Source organism: Peromyscus leucopus, chromosome 6, assembly GCF_004664715.2.
Source record: "Peromyscus leucopus breed LL Stock chromosome 6, UCI_PerLeu_2.1, whole genome shotgun sequence".
In the NCBI taxonomy this organism is placed as follows: Eukaryota; Metazoa; Chordata; class Mammalia; order Rodentia; family Cricetidae; genus Peromyscus; species Peromyscus leucopus.
This window is the reverse complement of record NC_051068.1, coordinates 78,279,845-78,293,214: the sequence shown is the minus strand read 5'-3', so window position 1 is coordinate 78,293,214 and position 13,370 is coordinate 78,279,845. Positions and strand designations below refer to the sequence as shown.

The window sequence follows — 13,370 nt, the reverse complement described above, 5'->3', positions numbered from 1 at the left end:
TGAAATCCCAGATTCAAGCCCAGCACCACCCTGAAAAAGAAACACTAACCTATGGTACGTGTTTTGATTACACATACTAGTTCTTCTTAAGATAGAGGGAGCCTGGTGCTAGTGGGGCCCACCTTTAATCCCAGTACTCAGGAGGCAGAAGCAGGTGGACCTCTGGGTTCAAAGCCAGCCTGGCCTACGGAGAGAGTTCCAAGACAGCCAGGACAATTAGAGAGAGACACCCTATCTCAGAAAAAAAAAAAAGGTGGAAGAAAACTTAAAACAGTCAGCTTGTTTATAATACTGTCCTATTCTGATATTATATAATCATCACTCCAATAAAGTTAGGAAAGCCAAAAATGTATCTATATGGGAAAAGAATATTCTCAGTATCTCATAAAAGGGGCACACAAACAAAGTAAAAATGATTCAGCAAAGCAATTACTTTTTGTAGAAAGTATGTACCAGAACCCAAACTATCCTAGCAAATATACTCTGCCAACATGGCCTCTCTTTTACCCCTGATATAGGTGGTAACTACATCTCATGCTATTAGTGGGAGTTTGACTTTCCAATCCGACATAGTTGTCTAATAAACAGGAAGGGGAGGGGGTTCAGAAAATAAGGGTCCTTGTCAGAATAACTACCTTTAATAGAAAAACATTGCTCACAGCTGTGTTGGACTCTTACAAAGATAGAAGTATCTCCCTGTCATCTTTTTTTTTTTTTTTAAGATTTATTTATTTATTATGTATACAGAAGAGGGCGCCAGATCTCATTACAAGTGGTTGTGAGCCACCATGTGGTTGCTGGGAATTGAACTCAGGACCTCTGGAAGAGCAGTCGGTGCTCTTAACCTCTGAGCCATCTCTCCAGTCCCTCTCCCTGTCATCTTGCTGATAGAATTTTTCTATCAGTTTTCATCCCCCAAATAGTAGCTATGAATTTATAATGGCAAGAAGAGATTTATTTCAACTCTCTAAAGGGCTGTCACGTTTAGCAACGGGTAAGTTGAAAGGGACATACCTAGTAAGTAAAAGTAGGACAGAAGTTTCCAGAGGGAGCAGGATCACAAAGATAGGGTGCAATTCCTAGAGTCAGAGGTGATCACCTAGCAGGAGAGAAGGTGCTTGTCTCCCTCTCCCACGGCGTGCTCGGCATCGGTGTGCATGAGGAGCCGAAGGACCCCACAGAAAGTAACATTTTAACCAGAGGGGAAACAGGAAGGCTTGGGTTCAGATGACAAATTTAGTATCTCATACATGACACAAAGTTTACCTTAAGACCTAAAGCAAGATAATTGGTCTGGTTCATTGGATATGTTAAAACTAGAGGCCCAGGAACTGAGGGAAGTGCAGATTGGTAACAGGAAAACCAATTAGATATAACTTGCTCAGTCTGTACCGTGTTACTTGTGTGTGTGTTTTCAGGGCTGACCACTGGGCATACTCTTCCCTGGGGAAGACCATTTCTCCCTCTTGCAGATTTCTCAGCTGCCTGTAGTTCTGGTGTAGGGCCGAGGCTCCCGAGCTTCCCTCCACTGTGGCATGCCCATCGGTGTCGTCCTTGTTCAGCTCACGTCGGGCAGTCGTGGTGGTGAGACTTTAGGATATAGCTTCTTACAGTGATCCCTAGGAGACAGTCTCTTGGCAAACTCTGATCCTCTGGCTCACACACTTCCTGCCCCTTTCTGTCATTCTCCCTGAGCCTCTGCTGCAAGAGTGTTTTGTAGATGTACTCACTGGGTCTGGGCTCCACAACTCTGCATTTTGACTGGTTGGGGTTTTTGTGTAGTACTCTCCGTCTGTGGCAAAGAGAAGTTTCCTTATCTGTGGAATTAAGGACAAATGTTTTTATTGTTGTTAGGGATTATTTTCTTTTAGTAAATTAGTGGATGTAGATTCTCCTCCAATAACATGACTTCACTAGCTCTGAGTAGTTCTCCAGGTTTCTGGTAATATGTTGTGGTTTCCCTCTTGTTGAATGGGTCTTACTTCCAATTAGAGGGCTGTATATGTATAAACATATACATATATACATGCAATAAGAGTGAAAAGGGAGGTCATGAATTTGAAAGAGAATAAGGAAGTATATATGGGAGGCTCTGGAGGGAAGAAAGGGAGAAATGTAATTATAATCTCAAAGTAAAAAAAATAAAAATAAAAATAAAGTGCCGCCGCTGCCTGGCACTCCTTTAATCCCAGCACTAGGGAGGCAGAGCCAGGGGGATCTCTGTGAGTTCAAGGTCAGCCTGGGCTACAGAGTGAGTTCCAGAAAGGCACAAAAGCTACACAGAGAAACCCTGTCTTGAAAAAAAAAATAAAAAATAACTGAATAAATAAAAATAAAAAGAGAGAAAAGAAAAGAAAAAATACTGGGAATGTAGTTCAGTTGGTAGAATGCTTGCCTAGCTTGCAGGAAGTCCTGGGCTCAAACTCAGTACCACATAAACTGGGTATGGGATCTCAGAACTCAGGAGGTGGACACTGGAGATCAAGGTTCACGTTCATCCTCAGCTACATAACAATTTCAAGCATAGCCTGGGCTACATGAAATCCTGTCTCAAAAACTAAATACATAATTTTTTTTTCATATTTTAAAAAAGTTAGGGGCTGGAGAGGTGGCTCAGAGGTTAAGAGCACTGCTTGCTCTTCCAAAGGTCCTGAGTTCAGTTCCCAGCAACCACATGGTGGCTCACAACCATCTATAGTGAGTTCTGGTGCCCTCTTCTGGCATGCAGAGATACATGCATACATAATAAATAAATCTTAAAAAAAAAAAAAAAAAAAAGTTAGGATGTCAAATTGTAACCCTTACGTCCTCTAGGAAAAATTGTTACTGCACTAATAAAAAAGAAACACATTCAATACAAAGAAAAAAGTTGATAGCCCTACTCTACTCCGTTCTCTCCTGGGATACTTGTCTTTAAAGACAAGGTCTGGTCCAAGACTTGGTCCCATGAGTCCTCGTCTAGTGGGCTTGTGTCAACATAAGCCCCGCAGAAAGCAGGATTAGATCGCTCTGCCTGGCTTGACTATGTTCTGTTTCAGCCGTCTTCACTCCTTACCTTCCTGCTTGTGCTTTTAGGAGTATTCTTAGCTTCTAGTTGCAAGACATTCTTTTTTGTTTTCATTTTTGAGACAGTGTTTCTCTGTGCAGCCCTGGCTGTCCTGGAACTCACTCTGTAGACCAGGCTGGCCTTGAACTCAGAGATCTTCCTACCTCTGCTTCCCGAGTGCTCAGATTAAAGGTATGAGCCACCGTTGCCCAACAGGAGACATTTCTTAAATACAGCTTTGAAGGAAAAGAACTTAATCCAAGTTATAGAAATAGAATCCAATAGTGGTTTGTAAAGCCTGAAGTTTCTACTTCCTGCATACAGATTTTCCTACATTTCCATCCCTTATCTTTAACATCAGATTTTATCTCCATTATACTCCAAGATTTGTTTATCAATTTCTTTATGTTGATCTAATCTAAAATAGCCTCCACATTGAACATTTTTACAAAATAAGGTAAACACTTCTGAACATACTTGAGAATGCAGTTCCAGAGGAGACCTCATTTTGATGATGATGGTGATGAAGATTCTCTTTTGACTGTCGTCTCCCGGAACATCCATCTAGGTGTGGATGTAGGCCTTGGTTGGCTCTGCGGTCAGTCTCCCAAGCAGTGAAGAAGGACGTGGACACAAATACCACTCTCTCTCTTGCATTTGTGCTCTCAGAAAACAAACACCAGGAAATCTTTATAAACATTTCCCTCAACACTCTAGGTGACTCTGTGATCTTTGATGCTCAGCATCCGGCAGAATAATTTCTTCTGTTAAAATGCAAGTTCCAAGGTGTGTATAGTTTGCAGAACAGCCTCTGTGCTCCAGCATCCTGACACTTAGCACTGTCAGGAAGGAAAAATACCTGTGCTCTGGAAACTTAGAACTCTGTCCTCTACAGATATGACTGAGTATGTGCAGTTCTGATCACATGTTATGGAGGAGACAGACCGGTGGAAATAGGAGATAAGAAGGGGCTTCTAGTCTCTGGAAACATGTTACTTAAAGCCAGAGGGGAGACATTACTGTTCCGATTCCGGGACACAACAGTACAGTCTGTGAAAGCCTGAAGCTGGGAACTGGAACCACTGCTATTGCTTACTTAGAGATCTACTTGGTCTTCATGTTTTCATGTACAGATTCCGATTTCTGTTGTTTTCTCATTTGAACAGAGCATCACGGTCCACCATCAGGAACCAACTCAGCCCGGCAAAGCCCAGCGCTGCAGCACAGGCCCACGGGACAGGCACAGGCCAACCACATACCTGGGGACAGGTGTGGCTATTCTCAGGTTTTGGGTTTTTTCTCATCTCCCTGCTTTTCTCTGTCCCCCTCCCAGGCAGTAATTCATAAGCCAGATAGCCGAGTCAGAAAGAAAACTCTTGTGTATTTCATCCTCACAGTTCTTCCCCGTGCTGCCCGCCCCTCCAGACTCTACCCCTCTTCCCAGCCTCCATCCCAGGCACAGCACGGCGACTCTGCTTCTCTTGATAATCCCTTCAGTAGGGAAGGCCTAGCCCCGCCTGCATCAGCCCTTCACATTGCCTGACACTTGGGCAGTAATTTGTACATATTTCTTTCCTGTTATTAAAAACATTAGTCATAAAAGAAAAACTAGGTTTCCAGAAATTCAGCATCTCCCCAGGCCTTGGGGCTTTGAGAGGTCCATTTCTCATGGTGACAAGGTCACCATATCTGCTCTAGGTTCAGTTATTTTGAGGGCAACTTTCTTTGAGAACAACTCGAACAAGGCACCATTTAAGGGGGGGCGGGGTGTTCACAGGCTTTAAGCTACTCTGGAGGAAATGAGCAGTCTTTTTTTTCTAGCAATTCTGGTTCTAGAGACAGTCTGTCTACAGCATCTTGTGAGGATAGAGGATGGCAAGGCTCAGCTTTGAGAAAAGTTAATCTGCTTTTCTTTTTAGACTGTTTTTCATTTTCTCAGTACAGAACATGACTTGGTTTCTCTCTCAGAATTGCCCTAGAAGGTGAAATTGGGAAAGATGTCTGCAGTTCCTACAGACATTCATGGTCTGACCATAAGCACCTTGCACAGCCTGACACCGCAGTGATTTCAGTTGTGGGGAGTCGGCATAATCAGGTAAACACAGCCGCCCTGGTGCTGACATTTGGGGTTGCTGTATCACTGACATTAGTATTTTTATTGCAAATCTGTTTGGATACATTTGCTTCCAAAATTACTAATTTTTACAGAACTGCTAATGTGGTTGGAATTCACTACACCATACAAGAGGGTATAGAGATAAAAGTTTGCCCTGAAAAGGGAGAAATTTAAACCTAGGCTGAATATGTACAAGTGCATAGTATTGTAGCTAATTAAAGGGGGCGGGGCTTTTGTTTGCTTATTTCTCAGGGAAGTTTATAAAAATCTCCTTAAAGTAAGTAAATTTTTAAAAAATTAAACTTTAAAAAATTCTGTTCTTGAATTGTTCTTTTGCATATTGATCAACTAGAAGACCACATAATCTTCAAATGACTTTAATTTGAATTTATAAAAATTAAGTAGCAGCCCAAACTAGCATTCCTTCCTTACAACATAGAAATGCTATCAGGAGTATACACCATTTCTTCCAGCCATAAAAGCAGATTCTCTTCCAGATGTAGTGCAAGCCGTGCCTAAGACCGTTGTTGTGTCATGCTTCTTTCCTCCAGAGCCTCGGGTGTTACCCAGTGGAGCTGGAGAGGGGCCCTCGAGGCTTTGGGTTTAGCCTCCGAGGAGGGAAGGAATACAATATGGGGCTCTTCATCCTTCGCCTCGCTGAGGATGGCCCTGCCATCAAAGACGGAAGAATCCACGTGAGTTGGCTTCTGTTTGTAACCTTTGCTTCTGGCTCTAGACTAGAAACTTCTAAAAATAACTGCTCTAGAGGGAATGCAGAGACCTCCCACACCTAGAAATGGGTTTTTCCTAAAGCAGCCACATGCCGCCATTGTGCTCTTCTAGCCACCCAGGGTTTCCTAGTTTGATGGTTTCCACAACCATCTCACATTTTCTGTGAGAAAAATGAGTTCTTGTGTAGTCAGCATACAGGGCAGATGGATTAATAAATCAAATACACTTCCATCTTATTAAGTCTTGAGGAAAGCAGGATAAAAAAGACTCTCCAGTTTCTTCCAAGACATAGTAAGCCCAGGGAGTTTTTTTCCACTTAGTTCCCTGTAGAGGCAGAAAATTCCAACCCTGCCAACCTTTATGATTATTAGAAAGACCAGCATTCCCTCCTGTAATATTCTATCATAGGCTTTCTCAGCCCTGCAACACCAGCATTGTATAGGGCACTGGAGACGAAATGGCTTATAGATCTGCATTTTTTTCCTCCTCTGGATGTTAAAGAGGAGTTTTATGTAGAAAACAACTGTTGGCCTTAATTTTTTTAAAAAAAAAAAACAGTTAATTCACTAGTTATCACTGAACTTGGGAAGTAGAGATAGAAAGGTCACAAGTTCAAGGTCGTCCTCAGCTACTATAGCAAGTTCAAGGCCAGCATGGGCTACATGAGTAGACCTTGTCTCAGAAACAAAAATAACTTCTGACTGATTGCAGCTTTGCGTTTTCAACATTACTGCTTCATACCCATCATTCACTTCAAAAACAGTTTTGAGTATTTGCCTAACCAAGACTTTATGCCTGGTAGTAAATGAGCTGGTGAGAGGACGATACCAATCCTCCCTCAAAATGAGCAGGCACATGTATAGTGTCAGTCAGTGACTAACGGAGGTGCTTAAGTAAGTACAGTTCAGGAAAGAGGCGAGAAAAGCTCACCAAGCTGAAGAAATGGCAATGGGGGGAAATGAAGGATGCTAATCCACATAACAGAACGCTGTGTACAGGCTGAGTAGTGTAGTTCTTTAGGATGTGTACAGAGGAGTGGAGGGGAAGAGGGTGGGCTATCAGTCTGCAGGTGCTGGCTGCTGCTAAGATAGGTCTACTGCAGTGTGCAAATGGATGGAGAAGAGAGGTTGCTCTCACTCTTGCATGGAGTGGTGGTGTGAGAACTTGGGTGCTAACCCTTTGACTAGAAGGTAAAATAGAGGAGGTCACCTTCCAGTGCAAGAAGGACCAGCGTGGATGACTCCTAAGTATCTGGTGAGAGACAAAGGGACGAAGACAAAAGATGTCTGGGGACCTCCTCTTGCTTGTGTGACACAATAAATAAATAAAAATAGATAGGCTCAGGGGAGAAAGAGTTTGGCAGCCAACTGCTGTCATTTTGTAATTATATCAAAGCAGGTACCAGTTAGCTGTCCACGTGTACTTCACAGGTCTTAGATGACATGCCCCAGACAGAAGTGATGAGCAAGGCTTTGTGGTAGATTAAATCACTCAGAGAGATGTAGAGAGCAGCAGGCCGTGGTTAGAACTTGGAGTGGGGCCTACAGTTGTGCACACGAAAAAGCAAAGCAGGAAGGGTAGAAATGGAGCGCCACACACCAGAGCCTGAGGGTTTATTTTAAGGAGAAGGGCCGAGTGCCACGGGAGCCACTGATCAACAGTTGTTGGGTCTGGCCTGCTTGCTTCCCACGTGGTTCAGTAGTGCAAAGAGCTCGGGTCTGAGAACCGAGGAAGACACCAATCAGATCCTGTCTACCATTTTGTAGCCAAGCAGCCTTAAGCAGCTTCTTTACGAGCCTCGGGTTTGGGTCCATTGTTCCATGCTTTAGAGTTCTCTTGATTTCCCCCCCCCCCAATGCCTTTCTTCCTCTTTATCTCTCCTTTGCTGAGGCATTTCACTTTTCTTCTTTTTGGTTTTTGTTGTTTTGTTTGTTCATTTGTTTTTTCAAGACAAGAGTTTCCCTGTGTAAACTGTGGCTGTCCTGAACTCGCTTTGCAGACCAGGCTGGCCTCAAACTCATAGAGATCTGCCTTCTTCTCTTCCCGGGTACTAGGATTAAAGGCTTGCACAACTACTGTGTGGCTCACATTTCTTCTTTTTAAAATGTTGGTTCCAAAAAGAGCCCTCAAATCTACTAATTCCACCATACAAATGGAAGCCAAACAGGCCTTAAAGCAGACAATGTGCAGTTTCTAAACTACATCAGAAACTGAGCCTTTTATTTAAAAAATAAACTCTAGATTTTGAAAACAAAAGCAAGTAGACTATTAACTGTTAGATTCAGATGTGTTCTAATAAGAAACTAGGTCAGCTTTCAGAGAGGTCTTCTCAATTAACATTCTCCATGATGCCATGGGAGGGCCTCACCTTCCCTGGTCTCCTTCAAATTCAGTCCCAGGATCTTCAATACTTCATACAGTGCCTTGAATATTCAGTGGGTAATTCATAAATGGTCTTCAAAAGGATGCTCTGGGTGAGTTTTTAAATTAGGATTAGTATTTTATAGATGTTTACAGATATCAAGAGGGTAGAATGGATTGATAAATCTAGATAACTAATCTTTAAAATTAGTGTATGGACACATGTGTGGGGGTACATGTGTGAGGGTACGCATGCCAAAGTGCATGTCAGAAGACAACTTGTGGGACTTGGTGCTTGCTTTCCACCATGGGGACCCCTGGTTTCAAACCTAGTCTGTCTTGGCAGCAAATGCTCTACTCAACAGAGCTGCTTCTCTAGCTCCTGCACATTGGAACTTTTAGAAAATGAAGATTTGTCCTGAGCTCTTATTACTAGGTAGACAGGATTAGTGGTAGAGCAACAACGTGCTAGTATAATTCAGAAATCGAGAGAACGTTAGCTTATGGGTCGGGGTGGCACTGCGGGTCAGCAGAGGATCTGGAAGTCTCCTGAGTCTGAAACTGGTCCTGAAGTCCTGGGGTGTGGGTCAGTGTGTGCCTGGCATACCTGAGGCCTAGGTTTCCATCCCTAGCACTGCAAGCCAGGAGTCAGATTCAGATTCGTCTGTCTTGCAAGCAATGTGTAGTGTCACTTCTGCTGCTGGTAGCTCAGGAGCTAAGTGGCAATACCTGCACTTACTTAACTCTGAGGCTCAGGGAGGCCAAGCTCCTTGCTGAGATCATCTGGATTGGATTTCCTCAGGAGGCATACCATTTTTTTTAACAGGTTGTAAGATAATGTAATCCATGTGCCAGACTGCTCTGAAAGACAGTGACTTTCTAAAGATTCAATATTTTATGTGTGGGGATATTTTGTCTGTATGTCTTTACACCACATGCATTCAGTACCCTAAGAGACCAGAAGAGGGCGTCAGATCTCCTGGGACTGGAGTTAGAGTTGGTTATGTGACCTCTGAGCCCCTCTGCGGCCACAACTGCAACATTATCATTATCATTATTATTAAGAAACATTCTTTCCTCTGTCCTTTCTTTTTCTCTCTGTCTATTCTTGTTTTGGGTTTTGTTTGTTTGTTTGTTTGTTTGTTTTTAAATGTTAAGGCCTCGCTGGTTTGCTAAGGCTGGCTTCAGTTGACCACCGGAGTTGCTCGGCCTACAGATGTGTCTTTTTCATTATTCTGTGTCTGCCTTTCACCCCATCTCTTGTAATTTTTCGATAATACAAAACTGTCCAGCTTTTCAAAAATTTTCACCATTTTATTGACTTTTTATAGTAACTTAAAATCTCAACAAAATGATCCTGTCCTCCCAGAGGAGTGTTTTCCCTTTGGTTTTCAATATAGAGTTCTCCTACACAACCCTGATGTCCTGACTAACAGAAACCTAAAGCCGCACTTTCCCTTTCCTTCTCATTTTTATTTTAAAGTTAAAACGACATCTGGTGGCAAGTCTGCTCAATTACAAGTTTTATTAGGTTTTATTTATATTAAAATGAACAGGTTTGTGGCTTAAGACAAAGAATGTGACTCAAAACGGTGACCTCACTCTTAAGATGAACCAATCATACTCACACTGTTTTTCCTTCATTGTTGGAATTATTTATTCAGAGCTACTTTGTTATCTATACTTCCTTTGGAAAATAATTCTTTTATCACTAATCAAAGGGGCTTAGTGGCTTTTGTTTCACTTATTCTGGACAATAAGGATTTTGTTAATTGCCTTTCTTACTGTTTTCTGTTATCTTTATTGTCTTACTTCACAAGCTTGCTTGAGTTCTTTTCATTTAATGTATTTGTCTCAGTGTGCTTGTTAACTGAATACCTGAGACTGGAGAATATATAAAGAGAAGAAATCGAATTTCTAACCTGGAGCCTGTAAAACCTCAGGTTGTGCAGGGCGGTGGTGGCGCACGCCTCGGGAGGCAGAGGCAGGTAGATCTCTGTGAGTTCGAGGCCAACCTGGGCTACAGAGTGAGTTCCAGGAAAGGCACAAAGCTACACAGAGAAACCCTGTCTCGAAAAACCAAAAAAAAAAAAAAAAAAAAAAAACCCTCAGGTTGAGACAGCCTTGCTGGTGGGGACTCTTGAGACAGTAAGCATGTGGCAGGGACAGAGAACGCCTGGGAGATGGGAGCTCACTTGTAAAGCCACTCCCCATGGATAATCTAATTGTCCCAAGTTCCCACTCCTCAGAACCCTGACATATGACTTGAAGAGGTTAGGTTTCCAACATGTGAATTCTAGGCATTGTTAAATCTGCCAGCCTGTCATGTTTGTGATACCCTTCACACCCGTCATTTGTGCAAGTAAAACATGTCTTTTCTCTTCATAAATATGCAACAGCCGCCAGTGGGGGGAATATGCAACAATACTTTCATCTCTGTTTCATAGTTTATGTGATTGTTTTCATTGTGTGGAGGTGGGTATAATTTGCGATCAAATCATTAGACCAGTGCACTTTACAATACCTTGAAAGCTGGCACTTATTTATGTTGGTGTATATTCATGTTTAATGGCACTGACTCCAACAACTCCACGAGGAGGGACTGGAGTTTTAATTTAACAGGTGAAGAAAATGAGACCACAACCTAGAAAACAATTAAAGCTGTATGTGATAGGAGCCACATAACTGAACCCCAGCTTCCCGTCAGGTCAGGCTGATCTGTAGATTTTTTTTCTAATTTATTTTTACTTTATGAGTGTTTTGCTCACATGTATGTATGTATTTGCCTGGCTCACAGAGGCTAGAAAAGGGTATTAGATCCCCTGGAACAGGCGTTAAAGAAGGTTGTAAGCTACCAGGTGGGTGCTGGGAATTGAACCCAGGTCCTCTGGAAGAGCAGTCAGTGCTCTTAACCGCCAAGCCATCTCTCCAGCCCCTCAAATCCTGAATCTCTTCTGTCACATTACTTACAGATTGTCTATGATCTTACAGGTATTTGGAATATTTGGAATATTTGGATTTTTGATTTTCAGTAATCTCATTGTTCATTTTAAATACTTGCATGGCACCTTGATGTAGATCTTAAAAATCACATCTTTACTCATGTTCCTTTCTGTTAAATTTCCCCTTATTTTTAATTCTCTTTTAAAATATACATTTCTGGAAAAATGACACCAGAATGTGGTATCTTATTCTTAGTTCTAGTTATTGGTTTGTTTCCCAGGAAAGTGATTTTATGTTTAAGTCACTATATGCAATCCAGGAATTGGTTTAAGTAAATGGTCATATTAATGTATTCTCAAAACTTTATAAATTGCAATATCCAAATATATCATTTAGCTAAGGCCCCACACATATACAGGATATGTTGGCAATACAAAGAATAGCCAGTATCTCAGGAAAGCCTCAGTGATGAGCAATCATCTGCCCCCGGTTTAGTAAATTAAGTCAATTATTAGCTTGTATTTGAGAGCACCCTTTATAGACTGTCATTTAGTTGCTGTTCTGTGCTGTTATTTAGGTTACTATAGAAATACCACCTTTTCTACTGTCTTAACTTTTGGTAGAAAACTAGATTTTTTTTTAATTTTTATTTATTATTTTGCAGTACTCGAGATCAGCCTTAGGGCCGGACCCATGTGGGAAAGCAGAATCTGATTCTTGATTAGTGCTCAGATCCTGACTGGGAGCCACATAAAACTTTCCCATGTTAAATTTTCATGAAGTAATAAAACTGTGCATTATCTTTCCTTACGGCTGTCATCTGCCCACCCATCAGCTGTCACCAGGATAGCACTGTCTAGGTTAAACATTTTACAACAGAGAATGACTTAGCGGAGTTACAGGTCTCTGCTATTTCATAAACAGTTGTAAATGTTCCTTGTCCAGGTTGGTGACCAGATTGTTGAAATCAACGGGGAACCTACACAAGGCATCACACATACTCGAGCAATCGAACTCATTCAGGCTGGTGGAAATAAAGTCCTGCTCCTTCTGAGGCCAGGAACTGGCTTGATACCTGACCATGGTAAGCCAAACAGCTAAACCCTGGTGCTGGGGAGGGACGGCAGAGGGGTGCCCCTTTGGAGGGGATGGGCATTTCACTGGCACCAGAACCACCAAAGAAAGTGGTGCAAAGAATGCAAATGATGTTTCCAAACAGTATGTTAGTTGGAATAGAATATGTTTTATCTTTATTTCATCTGAGAGCACATAATCCTTTTTATAGAGAAATGTGCCTGTAAGAAATGAGAACATTAGAGGCAAACAATTCAAATGGCTCCAGAATATCCCAGCTTTATTCCCTCCTTGGCTAGTGACACATTGTCAATAAATGTTCTTTTCTTACAGTAAGATATATCTGTCTTTTGTAATGAGTGAATGCCAGAACTGTAGGATTTTCTAGTCACTTACCTAAAGAAGTTGCTGTAGCCCCACTACCTGGGGACAGGGTATCTAAGATCATGTCTGTACTCCTGCACTGATAGTAAGTGCCCTTGGCTTTATTATGTGTTTTGAACTGTCACAGTGTTTTAAAAATCACTTCGAGAATGCATGATCCTAGAACTAAAGGTAGTAAGTACCACACCCGTTTTGTGTGCGTCTCCCCTGCACAGCTCCCCATCCGAGCTTCTGTAGGGTCACTGCAGACATAACCTCCTACAGTCCCTTCCAGCTGTGATCCTCTGTGTACCTTCCACCGGCTGCTCATACAGCACACGTTCCCATGGCAGCTGTGCTAACTGTGCTCGTTTGTTTTCACATAGTCCTAGGCTTTTTCTCTTCCTTCTTCAGGTTTGGCTCCTTCCGGTCTGTGCTCCTACGTGAAACCTGAGCAACATTAAGGCTTTCAGGGCTTTTCTTGGTCTTTCCTTAAAAAGACTTGGTAAATTTGCATGTCTTTTAAATCACTTCTTTCATTTTCTTTTTAATTAAAATGATGCTATTAAATACATCTACTTCTGTCTTCTGCACTTTTTCAGTCTCCTTTTGACATTAAATTTGACAGCCTAACAAGAAAATTATTTACAGTGCCCGTAAACTTCCTTTGGGTTACCACAGTCTGGTCTTTTTCACTAGTGATTTTGGCATATCCTTAAGTTAAACAGTAATAAT

General features: G+C 42.0%; 1 protein-coding gene across 4 annotated transcripts in view; it reads left to right on the top strand.

The window, feature by feature from the left end:
* Positions 1-13,370, top strand: part of Magi3 (membrane associated guanylate kinase, WW and PDZ domain containing 3) — a 227,867-nt gene that overhangs the window by 211,359 nt on the left and 3,138 nt on the right. The window contains exons 17-22 of one of the 4 annotated variants that reach the window (XR_005091822.1): positions 4,213-4,315; positions 5,015-5,141; positions 5,714-5,857; positions 12,144-12,282; positions 12,606-12,741; positions 13,050-13,106. Coding sequence is in view for 3 of the 4 variants with exons in the window: in XM_028859345.2 (XP_028715178.1) it covers positions 4,213-4,315; positions 5,015-5,141; positions 5,714-5,857; positions 12,144-12,282; positions 13,050-13,099 (563 nt within the window). In the remaining variant the exon portion in view is untranslated. Of the gene's footprint in view, positions 1-4,212; positions 4,316-5,014; positions 5,142-5,713; positions 5,858-12,143; positions 12,283-12,605; positions 13,141-13,370 lie in introns of those variants that run through there. The other 3 variants (XM_028859345.2, XM_028859346.2, XM_028859344.2) reach the window with 3 other exon arrangements.